The 17,784-nt window shown below is 35.6% G+C and overlaps 1 protein-coding gene across 2 annotated transcripts; it reads right to left on the reverse strand.

Moving 5' to 3' along the window:
- Positions 1-39: 39 nt before the first annotated feature.
- Positions 40-16,782, reverse strand: LOC127868752 (short-chain dehydrogenase/reductase family 9C member 7-like). 2 transcript variants are annotated; one of them, XM_052410778.1, is made up of 5 exons: positions 16,341-16,782; positions 3,240-3,452; positions 2,694-2,876; positions 2,171-2,303; positions 40-1,195 (listed from the first exon to the last, which is right to left on the reverse strand). In XM_052410778.1, exons 1-5 carry the CDS (start codon positions 16,513-16,515, stop codon positions 817-819), a joined length of 1,083 nt encoding a protein of 360 aa, XP_052266738.1. In that variant the 5' UTR covers positions 16,516-16,782; the 3' UTR covers positions 40-816. The 2 variants fall into 2 exon arrangements, with proteins under 2 accessions (XP_052266738.1, XP_052266737.1); XM_052410777.1 differs by lacking the exon at positions 16,341-16,782 and adding an exon at positions 8,990-9,520.
- Between the last annotated feature and the right edge of the window lie 1,002 nt (positions 16,783-17,784).

Genomic DNA, 17,784 nt, shown 5'->3' on the forward strand with positions numbered 1-17,784 from the left:
CACGAATATACATGTATACTTATGTGCTTAAACAACGTCTTTTAAATATAATTTCTTTATTTTAAGTACAATATATCTGTAACAATAAATGATTCAATTTTACACATGAACATCTAGTTGAAGCAAAAAGATAAGTGATTAATTATATACATTTACATAATGTACAACAACATGTCGGAGGAGGTGGATGTCTTTTCGCGCATGAATAATTTGTATCAAACGGTATTCTTACACGAGAATGTAAGAAGGCATACTTTATAGTGTTCCTTTAGAAAGGTATAAAGATGACAATCAATAGAACTCTAAAAATTGATTAGTGGCAAGAAATGTATGTACTTCGAATTCATCAATTCAAATTATAAGGCGCGAACGCAATTTGACGTTTTACAAAGTATTCTCTTTCTTTGGAACCCACATTAGTTTGAATACGGTATGCTTCTTGATCAACATGGGAAGAGGGGGCATTATGCTTGCAAAAATTCATCACTCTTGAATAATTGATGAGACATGAGCGTGTTCCGTCCCTATTATACGCATTGTCATATTTCCGGTCGTCATTGTTATATTTACCGAAATCAAATCAAACGATCGTAGATGTTCAGACTTCATTCGACGAGTTTCATAGAATAGTGTCATTTTACTGGATTATTTGGCTCATCAAAATTCACGAAAACGATTTTTTTTCAGGATTTTCTCATATGGCGTATAATGTAGTGACAATTAAATATATGCCGTTTCGACGATGAAGAATATAAAGACAAAAATACTTTTTTAAAAAGTGACGTCATACTACAATATAAGGCGTGAGTCAATGTTCTACCGCGATGTGACGTCATTGTCTGAGGAACTATCGACGCTGCTACCAGTGCTTTGACGCGGTAGGCATTTCGGTGTCGTTTTCTCGAAAAGCTTGTCCGTCAATGACGTCGGCAACAACATAAGAATGGCGGCGCGTATTTCACCTAAGCGCGTTGTAGCGACGTAACGTATCCGCGGATCGACGTCTATGATGGCTTCTTCCATTAGGTCAATGACGTGAGTGGTATCCGGTATGGCCCGCTTCATCTGGACGTTGATGTTTTTCAGAAATGCGTCGAAGTACTCGTCGCCATAGGCGTCCTTGACCTCCGGCGGCGTCTCGCTCCATGACTTCCGGTTTTGCTGCTCGAGCAGATTCGATTCCGCAATCGGAGTCCTTGAAAAAGAAATACAAACAGAGGTTAAAGGCGTATTTTCTATCAAAATAGCAACATTAAAAAACGGTATGTCAAATGTAGCAGACAACAGAATATAACCATCGTTTAGCCTACACGTACATGTACTTACACAAAAGAGATTGTTTGAGCAGAAACAATTTTCTATATTTACAAAACATAACATTACATCACACACCCCAAAAGCAATCCAAAGGTAGTTGTGGATTCGATGTATTTATGTTTATAAATTGACTTTATAGCAAAATAATTTCATGTATTAAGGTCGCAAGGCCTAGATTTGTTATATTTGGTATGTAACATATTCAAGTTGCCATCTACATCGTACTACCTTTCATTAAAGTATGGCCAGACCCATGTGAGGTAATGTATTTTTTAATGATTTTTCACTTGAACACACAAAGAATAAATCGTGTATGTAAAAAAATGGATGGCAGTCACCAACAACAACAAAATTCAAACCATGCCCCTGGGACAAAACTGGCAAAACCGAGTGTCAACTTTTTCATTCAATCGTTACAAATTATACCTACATATTGGCTACATGCGGCGTCGAATGGGGTATTCGTCACCACTGTCTGAGCTCAGTTATAGTTTTCGATTATGTCTTGGACATGGTCGAGCCCATTAGCTGGGTGGAACCAGTCTCAACTTGTGAATCGAAATAACGCTAATATAGTTAAACCGATATTCACCTGATTAAAGAGTGTCTGTAGCATATGATACCGGTATTTAAAATCGCACATGCACGCCGTTATATCCTAAGGATAAATGCTTGCAATTTTGAATCGTGTTGGTTGAAAGGAATTTCTGCGGGCAAACTTTGGTCTACGGTCACACAGAATGACGGATTGGTGGACAGATGCCCATGATGATTCCAGTATTACCTCCTCTACTTCGTTCCGTAAAAAGTATATGTGCAGTTTGATACCCTGCATTGGTCTTCCTGAACTTACTTGTACAGCGCCGGTTCGATCGTGATGACTTTGAGACCGAACTTCTTCATCTCGATCCTCAAGGCGTCTGAGAAAGCGATGCATGCCCTCTTTGACATGGAGTAGGCTGCGAACGCTGGGAACGTGTAACGACCTGTATGTACGAAAACAGTCTATTTAAACAAATATATTTTAAGTTGGTATATTTTCCGTCAATATTTTTATTTCACATTTTGTATATCTTATTTATTGAATTCTTTACGAAACACCATGTCACTGATTATGCACCTATAAGGCTGTATTCCATACAAAACGTAATACATTTCATATCATTTAAAAATCATTCAATACAGGAAAGATTTGCTAACGCGGGTGAAGTTTCGCGCTGGTAATTGAAGTTTGGTGAAAACGCCCATCAAATCGTCAGTTGAAGCTGAAACGACATATTCGCTGTTATTTGCAAATAAGCAGATTCTCAAGTGGAAAACTATGACACCTCTTAAAACTACACCTAAACGGGATTCTTGATGTTAATTGTACTCGCCTGCAAGACTTGCGACGTTTACAACGCGCCCCTTGGCGCTCCTTAGCAACGGCAGGAACACCTTGGTTACCCTGACCACGCCCATGACGTTGACGTCGAGCACGCGCTGAAACTGACTCACGGAGCACCACTCGATCTCGGTGAATATCGCGATACCTGCGTTGTTGACAAGCGCCCACAGACCTGTCGCAGACGATTTTTATTGTCTTTATTACTTATAATTATGAGTAGGTATAATACTTGCATTTAAGGCGTAAATACGTTATAAAGCATATGCTATACAAATTACAAACTGTTTGCAAATATGATGATTTTGAATACAACACACGATTTCACAAATGCGAATTATATAGAATGTTTTATGTTATCCGTAAAGCATGTCAACATATCCTGTGTTACATTGTAAGCCTCGTTTGCTGCGCGTTGACAACTTGTTTACGCGTGTCATGTGTAAACTAATTAATGAATAGAACTTAATCTTTTAATTAACAGTACTTCGGAAGGGTTTTCTGTAATTGGAAAGAGAACAAAATGTCCGGTACATACTGTTGTCCCCTATCTTCTCCTTAACAAATTTCAGTGCCCCGCGCACCTGCCACTCGTCTGTGACGTCAATCTGTATCACGTGCAGTTGATCCGGGCACTCTGACTTGAGCGCAAGTGCGCCTGCGCTGTCCGGCGAGAGACATCCGGCGAACACGAGAAAACCCCTGTCGTACAGCCGCCGGGCAAGACTGTTACCGAATCCACTGTCACAACCTGCCATACAGAAAAAGGGACGTTTGCGGTGAATCGGCATAATACTATATACACTTACATGTAAAAGAGTGTACTCTGTTCGACGAATGAAGTTTATTTTGTTCATTTAGTGTACACCTCAAGTTAGCCTTATATATTATCATTAGTTTCTGGATTGATCACCCGGAAAACATGAGTAACGGTAACTATATGCTCCATGCCCACACCCGCTACCTGCGGTAAAATATGGACGTCTTTCCGTTCGTCCGTTTCAGCAAACTTGTTTTAGGAATTTAACCTTCTCTATTCACCGTTCAACTTTCTTAATTGCATGCAATTATGCATTTGTCCTGTCGGAACGAAAGTGTGCACGTGCAGTGTCCCTCATTATACTTGTAAATATGTACAAACATATCCATAGCATGCGTCAAGGAGGGGGTTGGGGTGTTAATTCGTCATACTATGAAAGGCTCTAGATATGCACGTCAACTTTGTTACCATTTGAACACGATTACTCACAATACATTTAAATATGTGCATACTATTTATATTGTATGAAACTTTAAGAACACTCTGTTTTAGAATAGTGTGATCCCCGTACTTATCCGTGTATTAATATCTAAATTTCAAAAATCCAACTAATTACAAAAGCAAAAAAATAATCGACATTGCGACTCAATAATGCGTTCATCCATTTGCTTCAATTGACTCATTAGCATAAAATAGCACTTAATCATACTTACGTTAACCACAACCACTTATCGTTATCAACTCCACAACATAAGATTTGCCTATTTTCAGATGAACATATTAGGCAAATATTCTGAATTCATGTTTCCGTCTTTTATATCATGTATATATATATATATGTATTTTTAGGGAAGGAGTAAAGCTTTAACATATGCATGACTTTTCTATTTCAGTATGATTAAAAAATGCCTATGTCGTAATGAAATATTCATCAGATACGGTTTTTAATGGGAACTTCGTATTCTGTCTGTTGGGGGTAATGAATGCATAGATAGCGTGCAATCTGTTAAGCAGAATCATATCTGTATCTATCAACCGTAAATCGACCGATCTTCTATCTTATATCTCAAGAGTGTTTGAAGGTCTCTTGTGGTATGAGGAAAAATCATTCCTTACGATTTATCGAACTATCTTAATCTGATTTGGCACTTAATGAGTAGCTAACTTAGGCGCAAATAACGCATTAAATGAGACACGTTCTGTGATAACGGGGCTTAATGCATGCGCGTAAAGTGTCATCCCAGATTAGCCTGTACATTCGCACAGGCTAATCAGGGACGACACTTTCCGCTTTTATGGTTAAAGGAGGTCTCTTCTACACGAGAATCCGGACTGTACAGGCTAATCTGGGACGACACTTTACGCACATGCATTATGCCCAGTTTTCTCAGAAAACGACTCGAATAATGCGCGCATTATATCGAGCGATCTCGAATATCGTATGCTCCTTTTTTCATTAATGAAAATTATCACTTAATTATATTTGATGATTACTTACGATTCGTTCCATTATATAAATAATATATTGGTAGATTTGTTTTATACCAAAAGAGCAAAAATCCCGTTATTTATTTTTACTGTTTGGCTACCCAACATGTGCCCAATAAACAACACAAAAAAGAATTCTAATCAATACTGCAAACATATTATTATAGTACATCATGTTTGCGTTATTTATATTAAAAAGCATGATCGTAGTTTCTTTATCAATCAATCAACTCCGAACCGTCATAGTGTCAGGCTATAAGCCACACTGGCAAGCGTCGTCGTGGCCTAATACAAGGCAGCAGTCATCGTTAATGAGGCGATAAACAACGATACATCAAAACATGTTTTTTCATTAACTCAAGGACGAGCGTCCGAGGTTCGAACCCTACGTCTAATGGTTACCCCCCAGATGCTCGTCGCGAACACTTAATACAGTAAACCACCTTTCACCGAATCCAATTAGTTTGCCCTTTTCACAGTTTATAATTTAATTAAAAATTATTCAGACTGTATATATAATTTGCTTTGATATGCGTTTCACACCGCACACACGAGTGGTATCTACAATGGTTACCAAGAAGCTGGCCTGTACAATATCTCATTATAAATGCTACAGCTGTTCAAATTTATGGAAATATGTAAACAAGTGATAAAGCTTCTCGACGGCTATGCAAATTGTGTTTATGACCTATTTGTGCGAGGTTAACATGATTTTACATCTTATCAAGTCAGGGGCGTAGGTTAGGATTTTGGTATTGTTGAGAAGTTTAAATTATGACTAAATAAATTCGACATTCAAACGTTACGCAGGTCCCAGCTACATACATTAGAAGTCGTTATAACCCCTAAGCCATAAATGAAAGGCAAAACATCGGCCGTTGAAAGGCTGTTATATTGTGCATAGGTTTCTTTTTTATAACCACTCACTTATATATGTATTTCTATAAATATAAAAGGTTGTCCCGGTAACAATTTTCGCGTAGGCGGGAAAGTACGTACCAAAATAAATTCAACATCATTTTGAATGAAATGTTAATTAACCCATTTATGCCTAGCGTCTAGAAAAAAGGCCTTGGCAAACAGCGTAGACCCAGATGAGACGCCGCATGATGCGGCGTCTCATCAGGATCTGCGCTTTTTGCTTAAAGGAATTTCTGTAAGAAATATTCTAAATATAGAAATAAATATACTAAATATCCCTAATTTTGGAAATAAATTGATCCAATTTAGAAGGATTGGAGAGTCCACTAGGCATAAATGGGTTAAGTAAATATTCACACGCACTATCGATAACCGACTGTACGTATTGTAGTACATGTGTGATGTGTGCGATTTTTAAGGCTTGTGTTTGAATCCCACTGGATACATGTTTAAAAACGTGTGTAAGGGGCGTAGGTATATTTATGTATTCTTTCATCATCACAGTATTGTTTGTACATAAAAACACAATTAAAAGATATATATCGTCGATATGTCCCTACAGAGACGAAGTATGCCATCATATGACCTTGTATAATATGCAGATACTAGTATATAAAAGTATAATATTCAGTAGTATGTTTTGTCTGCAATTATTTCATGCGTTTTCATCGCCGTTAATCACACGCGCCACCTCTTTTTTAAGATGAATTAATAAATGAGCCATTGCCAATAATTTTAAATCGCACTACATTGGCCGATTTTTAAAAATAATGCTGGATATGTTGAAAAAAAACATATAAAACATAATCAGCCTGTAAAAATTATCCGTTACATTTCAAAACATCCGGGCCGGAGCGCCACCTCGGAAGAAGCATAGGCTCATTTATTAATGCATCTCAAAAAAGAGGTGGTGCGCGTGATTAACGGCCGTGGTTTTAAAAGTGAATAAATCGATTTCCTTTCTGTTGTCAGCGTTGAACCGGATTTATAACGTTTTGCCATGTGAGGGTGTCCCATCAGAGGCGTAGATATCTCCGGTCCCATTACGTAAAATTATCGGGTAAAACAGTTTGTAATCTTTGAATTTATTACCGATAGTCTAGGATCGAGTTGGCAGGAATGTTTGACACAGGAGATAATCTAGATTATTTAAGCGCAAGTAGCAAGCCGGTATTCGTATATGCAATTTCGTTTAACTGATAGCTAACTGAATGCATTGAATGTGTGCAAACCAATGTGTTTCATACATAAAACACATAAAGCGATCATTTTGCTGTGAATCAGATTAATAGAAACATATATTAAAATCTGCAAATGTATTTTATTAAAGGGCCCTTTTCACGTTTTGGTAAATTGACCAAATTTTAAAAAAGGTTTTTTCAGTTTCGCACATTTCCGTTTAAGTTATGATGTTTGTGAGGAAACAGTAATACTGAACATTTACCATGCTCTAAAATATCCATTATATGCATCTTTTGACGATTTAAAAACCTGAAAATTATAATGCGTTGCAAATTGAAACGATTGAATAATTTGGAGAGTTATATTGTCGTTATATTTTGTCGACATTTACTCCAGGACTCCAGGGGTCAGTGGTTCGAGCCCAGTTGAGTGTTACATTTTTGTATTTTTGAATTGTATTCTTGTTTGTTTTTTTATGGAGATTTTTGGATCCAATGTTTATATTTATCAATATAAAGCATTAGATGACAGACTTCAATACATGCCAAAAACTGTGAAAAGGCCCCTTTAACAAATAAATGGACAAACCATATCAAAATGCTGGTACACTTATGAATATATACAGCCAAATGTTTTCAGATGAAATCGTTTGTCGAGTAATATCCCGCAGGGGTGGTCAGTCATGACAGGGCAATAAGTACATTGTAATTGAATAGTTAGCCTTGTCCCACGTCAAGGTTTAATTGATATTTTACAGCGAGAGTGACATAGCCTGATGACATTAATACCGCCTCATGTTAATCAAGTACTGTGGTGTCTAACCGTTGTAAAATTACTAATTAACAACACAAGAAGAAGTTGCAAACCGGCCCGATGCAAATTGAAATATATGAAATTGATCACATTTATACAATCTTGTTATGCATTCGATATTATTTTTGCATTATTGTTATCTACGGCCAATAAACAACATATTGCAGAGATAACGGGTGGCTATGAAACACTGGGGCGGAATCTCTCGTTGTTTAATTACTATACAATCACATATGTTAATGTTTTCATGTATATATTTAGTTATAAAAATTCCATGCCTGGCAAAATAAAGCGTAGTTTGACTCTTATTTAATCAGAAAAGATACGTATGCGTTGAATGTGTATGCCAAACAGTAATTCCTTATTCGCGGTTTTAATTTTTTTTAATTGGAGGCAACATGTTCTGTGAAACTAATATCATTCGTCGAATACTTTTTTGTTGAGTTCCGTCGGTCCTCTCAAACACAAAATAAATTTTTCAAAAAGGGCTTTAGTTTGAAGTCTTATATAAGACATTATTTATAAAACAAATCCGGAATTAAAATTCAACTTAATTTCATATTTTATAAATCCACGAAAATAAATAAATCCACAGTAGTTTATATGTTTTTTGATGATCTCACTTTTCAGTTCGTACTAAAGCTACGCCCTTGTTTTTCTTTCCTAAGTTTGTTTAACAACAGTCATTAACCTTTCCATGATAGATAATACCTTTGTTGCTGTAAAAATCAATACGCTTTAGTTGTACAGTACATGTAGTCCGTACGAAATAGCTATTGAATGCAATCGACATATTTATTCGGTTAATGGCCTTTAAAGAAATTATGAAACGTATTTACTATATATCATTATGTAATCACTTAGTGTACACTTAATTGAAGACTATTCTAAAAGACTTTATTGTTTAATTAAGAGCCATGTAATATTGGGTTTACGAACGTTAAACTCCCAATGCGTTGGCATTAACAATATGATATATTAATGTCACATTATCAGTTAACACAATTTAACTATAATGTTATACCACCTCTTAAAGTTTTTGCACATGTAAAATACTATTGTAAAATTATACGACCAAACAATACAATTACTTAAATATCTAAATAGGAACACAAAACTCTTACCCGTTATAAAAACAGCTTTTCCCAAAGGGTCCACTGATACCACTTTATGTGGGTATAAAGAAACCAAGGCAATTGCAATAGCAATCCCTAAAAGGGCTACCGTCCAACCTAATCCAGCTAGCCATAAACCTAGAGACACGACCACCGCAGCTCCTAATACATACGCGCGCCCCATGGTCCTTTATTAATATTTTTACAAATTCCCGTCGCACCCGCGTTTGCCTTTCGGTCAGGTTATAAGAATACGACACATAACATTAATTTGCCTTTCCACACCACACTATAGTTTGTTCTTGCACGACATTCCAGTATCGATGAGTTAGCAATATTGTTATAAACCCACAAGTAATGTAGCGTATATATCTCAGCAGTTCTAGCTAATCGGATACTGCAAATCCAGCTTTAAATATCCACAATAAACATCGTACAAGATCTCGCAATCTTCAACATTTCACTGCCTTGTACGGCGTAGATAGAAAATGACTGAGTCACTACTCGCTAGAGTGACAATATCTATTCAGGTCATACCGGGTACTAGGTGTGTACACCACCACTTGATATTTGATGACACTCTACCGTAAACCTGAGCCTCATTTATCTTTCTTATACTCGCATTTAAAGGGGAAAAGAAAATACATTAAAACCACCGCAATGGTCAATAAACTGTAGATATACGTTAGGCAAAAACATTGCGTTGTTCAATGCAATTTAAGTAACATATGCGCAAAAATCGGTATGCATTTGTAAACAAATCCTAGCATTACAATAGCGCTCGTGTAAATAATGGTACAGAGTGTAACAAACTAAAGCCAATCGTTATGATTTGAATGCCTTCATCGTTATGCAACGTAAGCATTCATTCAACGTAATAAGTTTAAACAGATTTATTTTTAAACAATGCACATTTGTTTACATAGAATTACAACATTTTTTATAATACGTACATGTGCGAATGGGATCGGAACGAAAGACGTAATAAAGTAATGTACATGCTATTAAGATCACATAAAACGCTTCTCTAAATATGTGATTAATGGAAAGAGGAAAGTAGGTCTTAAATTGAAAGTGGAGCAATGAAAATAGCTTCGTAGGTATGCACAATTACCAAGTAATGTTAAGGTTCAACTGTTGTCATATTAATAGAAGTGTTTGATAAAGCTCTGTATTGTCAATATAGCACATTCTTCACTTCCGCCATAAATGAGATTGCGCAGATCTATTTTGTATACAATTTAACTTAGGAACCAACAAATGTCTTTACAAAATATGTTCCTGGAAAAGCCGTTAAGATTGGGAAACAACTTAAAAGCTTAAAGTAACAATTAGAAATGTGATAGAAGGATCCTGATGTACCTGAAATGTTTCAATCGTTACATAAATGAGTAATGTTTGATAGAGATAATGTGGACAGTTAATAGTTCATGAATGTTCCATGTTTGTAACTATGGCTACACATAAAGCCTTATTCGCATTTTACACTTTGCCTTTAACCAAGCACCATATTGTGTGCATACAAATGTCTTACAGTGATGAAAAATTTCCCAATGCACTATAAAGAAATACAATTGACAAACTCAACGAATATATTATCGCTATTGGCATAACATAGCAATGCACAAGTTCAACTGTGACCTTGACGATTCAACCAAGCAACGGTATAAATGCTCACACAAGTCATCTTTATATTTTAATAAAATGAACCAATTGATTTCCGAATCAAATGATAAACACCTAATTTAGGACCGAACGGGAACACATACTTTCCACTATAAACTCAATACGAATATAATCCAAATGCCCGCTGTGGCTTTGTTCTAAGAGCGAGGCGACATCGTTGTGCACTCGACACTTTGTTTTGCTTTGATTTTGCAGATTAATTAACAACTCTGAATCGTTCTGATGACAGGCTTTACGGCCACCGTGGTTAGCGTCGGCTAAATCACAGACATAGAGTCACCGTTTAATAAAACACGATAAAGCGAATTGCATTTCTTAATTAACCCAGGCTCAAACGTCCGAGGTTCGAAAGCTACGCATAATGGTAACCACTCTGTTCCGCCTTGCGAACACCCAACATCGTGGACCATCCTTCACTGAATCCAATGCGTGTGCCATATCAGTTTATAATTGAATTTAATGTTGTTCATACTGAATATACAATTTTGTTTCATCAAGCCGAGCAACAGGACGATAACTGGAGCGTTTACCATAAAAGCTGTTCTGTACATTTAAATACCTCATTATAAATGCCACTGGTGTTCATAGGTATAAAAATTGTGTTACTAGTGATGCAACTTCTCGAAGGCTATGTAAAACGTATATATGACATATTTGTGTAAGTTTAAAATGATTTCACATCTTGTCAAGTCAGAGGCGTAGGTAACCATTCTTTAATAGTTAAAAGTTTAAAGGGGCCTTTTCACAGATTTTGACATGTTTTGAAGTTTGTCATTAAATGCTTTAAATTGATAGATTTAAACATTGGAACTAAATAGCTCCAGTAAAAAAACACAAGAATAAAATTAAAGAACATAAGTAATCCACAACTGGACTTGATTCATTGACTTTTGGAGTAGAAGTCTAGCACGTAAACCACTTGGCATTCAGTGCTTGAGTTAAGAGGTGTATTTTATACATTATTTAAGCACCCCTCGAATGTCACAAAATACAATGTACAACGATAACAACAGAACACACCAAATTATGTACTCCTTTCGCGTTTGAAACATTTTATTATTTCCAGGTTTTTAAATCGTTAAAAGAGGCATAAAATGAAAATTTTAGAGCAAGGTGTATGTTCAGTTTTACTGTTTCCAAGCCAATATCATAACTACAATGAAAATATGCGAATCTGAAACAATGTTTTTCAATTTTGTCAATTTACCAAAATGTTAAAAGGTTCCTTTAAATCATGACTTTAAATTCTGCATTCGGACGTTATACCGGTTCGATTACCGGCTACATACATAAGTTCCTTCACTTTGTCATTCATCTTTAAAGACATGTGTCATTGGAAAATTAAAGGCATGGGTCATTGTGGCATTAAAGACATGGGTCATTTGCAGATTAAAGGCATGGATCATTGGGACAATAAAGACATGGGTCACTGGCAGATAAAAGGCATGGGTCATTGGAACATTAAATACATGGGCATTTGCAGATTAAAGGCATGGGTAATTTGGACATTAAAAGCATTGGGCAATAGCAGAGTAAAGGCATGGGCCATTGGGACATTAAAGACATGGGGCATTGGAAGATAAAAGACATGGATCATTGGGACATTAAAGGCATGGGTCGTTGGTAGATTGAAGGCATGGGTCATTGGGACATTAAATGCATGGGTTATTGGCAGATTAAAGACATTAGTTATTTGGACATTAAAGGCATGCGGCATAGGCAGGTTAAAGGCATGGGCCATTGGGCCATTAACAATATGGGGCATTGACAAATTAAAGGCATGGGTCATTGGCAGATTAAAGGCATGGGCCATTGGGACATTAAATGCATAGGTTATTGGCAGAATAAAGGCATGGGTTATTTGGACATTAAAGGCATGCGGCATATGCAGATTAAATGCATGGGTCATTGGGGCATTAAAGATATGGGGCATTGTTAGATTAAAGGCATGGGCCATTGGCAGATAAAAGGCATGGGTTATTGGGGCATTAAAGGCATAGGTTATAGGGGCATTGAGGCATGGGGCATGGGCAGGTTAAAGGCATGGGTCATTGGGGCATTAAAGACATGGTGCATTTGCAGATTAAAGGCATGGTTTTATGGAGTATTAAAGGCATGTGGCATTGGAAATTTAAAGGCATGTGTTATTTGGGGCATTAAAGGCATGGGGCAATGACAGATTAAAGGCATTCGGCATTGACAGATTAAAGGCATGGGTTAATTGGGCATTAAAGACATGTGTCATTGGCAGATTAAAGGCATGGGGCATTTGGGAGGGAGATGAGGGCCTCGGTGCTCGAACCGCGGATCCTGTGTTATCAAATGTACGTGCTAAAACGGGGCGCCTTGGAAAAGACACGCTTCATGCATGCTGCCATTTTAACATGTATCTGAATTAACACGTTTCTTTGTAACATGTGGTAACTGCATTTACGATAACCCCTTTACATAATGTATTGAATGTTTCAATACGATTTCCACAAACATTATATTAAAGCGGAACTGCACGATTTTGTCAAATATTTATTAATTTATATAAAATGTGTGAAAAACTTATTATACATATATTTCAATATAAATTAAAATAAAAGTTAAGAGGAACATGTGTCGAAAAATGCGAAATAAGCCAGATATTTAATTCTTAATTCGAAAATGTCTGTACAGTCGAATTCGCCAGCATGTATACCATACATGTACGATGTGAATCTAAATTTAGTTTTACGGATCATTTTAATTTCCTGCAACGATATCTATTCATACGACACACGCGAACTTACTCCGATCCTAATAAAAAGACGAATGCTTAGGTTATTGTAGGAAAATATGTACGAAATATCTTCGTCACAATCGGCTCGGAGCGCTTATTTCTATTTGCTGCATTTTATGAAATTTGTCTTCGATGTATAATTTTTCTTGCCTTTTTGTGTTATTGTAACATATTTTAATCAATATATTACATTTTAACACATTGTGCAGTCCCGTTTTAAATAGAGCGTGTACACGGGCAATTCTAACTTACGACAATTTAATTGTCGTCGATAATTGTATTTTATAAGATACATCAATATGACGACATACCAAATTAATTATGTATATAAACTTTCTTTGTGTTTGCAATGAAAATCAATGGCAACTGCGATTAATTGTTCGAATGATTACTGAGACAAATAAATACAATAATTTTGAATGAAATGTACATGAAGTACATGCGCAGCGCATTGTCGATAACTGGGATGTACGTACAGCAAAAAAATCAATGACGTGTACGATTTTTAAGGCGTGCCTTCGAATCCCGCTCTAGTTGTGTTTTTAAACATTCTTTGGAAATGTATATATTGTTGTGTACTCTTCATTAACACATCATTAATTGTTTCTAAACAAATATTAACATCAAAAGAGAAAATAAATATCGTCCACATGCGCCTTTAAGAGACGTATGATGCCAGCATATTCTAGCATATAAAATAGTTTAATATGCATATGTATGAAAGTACCGTATTCAGTTTAATGCTCGGCTGAAATTATTTCATACATTCTGTAATTTAAAATATACATATAGCGATTTCCTGTTTTGGACGTTTAACCTGATTTAAAACGTTTTGCCGTGTGAAGATGTCCTATCAGGTAAGATAATTTCTGGGGAAACATTTTGTAATCTATTTATTGCTGGTAGAATGTGAGTTTACAGCAATTTTCGATACAGGAGTAAATCTAGATTATTCAAGCGATAGTAGCCAGCTGGTAGTTGCATTGACAGCTTCGTTTAACTCAGCCGACTCAATGCACCACAATGTGGACAAAATTTGTTTCATCAATAAAACTAACATAAAGCGAATATTTTGCTGTGAAAAAAGATTGATAAAAATAGATTTATATATGTATATGTATTATATTGGAAAAGAAGTGGGAAACAATACAAAATGCAGAAACACTTATGATTACAGAAGTTTTCAAATTTGTTTAAACGTAGCTTTAAAAAGCAATATTTAAAAAGCAATTAGAATCATTAAGTTCTGGATGAAAAGTGATATACGCAAAACATAAACGAAAAGAAAGAATTACAGTATAAATACAATTTAACCATAAAATTAAACATAAACCAATGTCAGTTGCACTTGAACAATTGACACGACGATTTACAAGTTAACCATGTGTCTTTAAAATAGCTAAAACTGTTGCGTCGGTCTTGTTTATCAATGCTTGGTGTCTTGATACACCCCCGCAGGGTGGCCAGTCATGTAAGGATAATAAGCAATTTAAATACTGACCATTTTCTCATGTCTCCGTGTATGTTATATTTTAAAGCGAGAGGGACGCAGCCAAATGACATGCATACAACGATTTGTTAGCCAAGTATTGTGGTAAATAAATGATGTTATAAAGGACACTCGCTGATCACCTCATACGAGGAACCAACTTAACGTTGTTAAATTATTCATTAACAACACAAGAAGAAATTCAGAACCGGCCCACAACAAAGAAAAATATTGTTATCATTGCCCCAACATTAAAAAAACCTTGTTATATCATCAAAATATTTTACACATTATCGATATTTATGACCAATAAACAACTCGTTGCAGAGCTGATAAGTGGCTACAAAACAAGGCGACCAACGTTATTGTGGTTTAATACCAACAAATGATCGTTTCATGACCAATAAACAGCGGAAAATCTTAATTAATTCTTAATTTATGCTTGTATAAAAATATCGTGTTTCTTCGATTTGCTTAAAATCACATATTCATGTTTACATATATATATAGTCATACACATGTCATGCCTGGTAAATCTCAGCGTAGTTTGACTCTGATTCAATCTGCAAAGATATGCATGCCTTCAATGGGTATGCCAGATATGCATGCCTTCAATGGGTATGCCAGATATGCATGCCTTCAATGGGTATGCCAAAAACAAGTCTTAATTCACGGTTTTATTGTTCAATTGGAGTTAACATGTACTATGGAACCAATATTTTTTGTCGTATATTTTGTGTTGATTTTCATTTGTCCTCTTAAACACGAAATCAAACGTTCACAGAACGCTCATGTACGGAGTCTAATATAAGAGAGTATTACTTAAACTTACTAAAATTGCCCGATTCTATGTATCGACAAAATTTGCTGTCAATTAAAATAAATGAATTCACAGTAGTTTATATGTGTTATGATTGTCTCACTTTTTAGTTTGTTCTAGAGCTACGTCCATGTATTTTGTTCCCAAGTTTGTTTATTAACCTTTGTGTGGTAGATAATGCCTGTGTTGCTCTATAAATCAATACGCTTAAGGTGTCCATACGGCATAGCAATTCAACGTATCGTTCTATTTACCCGGTTAATGACAATTAAAGACATTCTGTAACTTATTAATTATTTAGCGTTATGTAATCACCGAGTTTGCACTTTATTGACGACCATTCAAAAATACTTTATTGTATAATAAAGAGCCATTTGATATTGTATCGAAAGGGGCTTAATTAAGGTAAAATCCTACTGCGTATTTGTTAGCAATGTAACATTTGAATGTCACATGAACAGTGAACATAATATAACTTTGAGGTTATCTTACTTATTAGTTCTCTTGCATAAATAAGGCACTATTGTAAATTTATTTGACCGAACAATACAATGATTTAAATTTATAAACATAAGATTTAAGAATAAAACACTCTTACCCGTTATAAAAACAGCTTTGCCCGAAAGGTCTACTGGTACCACCTTATGGGGGTATAAACACACACATGCGATTGAAATAAGCATTTCTAAAAGGGCTACCGTCCAACCTAATCCAGCTAGCCATAACCCTAGAGATACGACCACCGCAGCCCCTAATACATACACGCGCCCCATGGTATTGTATTTATTTATTTTTTACAAATGAGCGTCGCATCCGCGCTTGCCCTTTGGTAAGGTTTAAAGAATACCACCAAACACAATAATTATCATTTGTTCACACAACTTAAGTTTTTATTTGCAAGACATCCCATAATCGATGGGTTCACAATACTGAAATTTACTGGCGAGTTGTGTAGCGTATATGTGTTGGCAGTTCCTGTTAAGTGAATACTGCGAATCCAGCTTTAATTATCCACAATATACATAGGACATTTTTTCGCAATCGTCCACACTTTACTGCTTTCTTCCGCGTAGATAGGACTGAATCAATTCTCGCTTAAGTGACATAACAATAATAAATATACACAAATGTATTCACTTCCTGCCGGGTATACACGATCACTTGATTTTCTTAACCCCGCGCATCATTAATTTTTCTCATACTCGCATTAAAGATGGAAAAGAAAACACGTAAAGACTGAGACATTTTTATAAACCATAGATTGCTCTATACAAATAAAACAACGCAATTCTATTAATTATATACGCAAGAATCACAGTTTTCATTTGTAAACGTATATACTATGCATTTTACCAATGGCTCTCGGGGTAAATAATGATAAAGATTTTTGCAAACTAAAACCAATTTTTAAGTTTTGAAGGCCTACATCGTTCTGTAGCGTTATTATGCAACATAATAACATGTACTTGCTATTAAGGACATATAAAATGCTACGCTAGATATGCGATAAATGGAAAATGGAAAGTCGTACTTGAATTGAAATAGAATAATAAAAATAGCAACGGAGGTATGCAAATCTACCATGTAACGTAAAGGTTATAATGTTTAATATTAAGGGTAATGTTTGATAAAGCTCTGTGATGTCAATATACCCATCCTTTAATACCGCAATAAATTAGATTAGGCAGATCGAATTTTTCTGTACATTGTAACTCGAGAAACGAGAAATATGTTCACAAAATCAGACGGCGTTTAAATAAATATGGAGAAGGTAGCTTTGTCGTACAAATATCCTTGAGGGCCAAATGAACAGGTACATGACTCTCAGACCCCAAATCAATTATTTCCATCTACTGAGTCATTAACAATAAAAACTTCCTTATCATAATAACCTTAACCACTCTTCGTATAATAAATAAGCAACTCTTCAACGAGATATTTCCATATCTTCCACATCGGCTGATTATATTAGAAAAAAATATTCACAATTCATGTTTCAGTCTCTTATATAAATTTTATATGGCTATAATTAGAGATTGGGG

Source organism: Dreissena polymorpha, chromosome 2, assembly GCF_020536995.1.
Source record: "Dreissena polymorpha isolate Duluth1 chromosome 2, UMN_Dpol_1.0, whole genome shotgun sequence".
Taxonomy (NCBI): Eukaryota; Metazoa; Mollusca; class Bivalvia; order Myida; family Dreissenidae; genus Dreissena; species Dreissena polymorpha.

Coding starts and splice junctions, on each gene's coding strand:
- LOC127868752 (XM_052410778.1), bottom strand. CDS start 16,515: ATGGGGCGCGTGTATGTATTAGGGGCTGCGGTGGTCGTATCTCTAGGG. Junction 2,877..3,239: donor GGAGAAGATAGGGGACAACA/GTATGTACCGGA, acceptor CGTCTGCGACAG/GTCTGTGGGCGCTTGTCAAC. Junction 1,196..2,170: donor ATCGAACCGGCGCTGTACAA/GTAAGTTCAGGA, acceptor TTCTTTTTCAAG/GACTCCGATTGCGGAATCGA.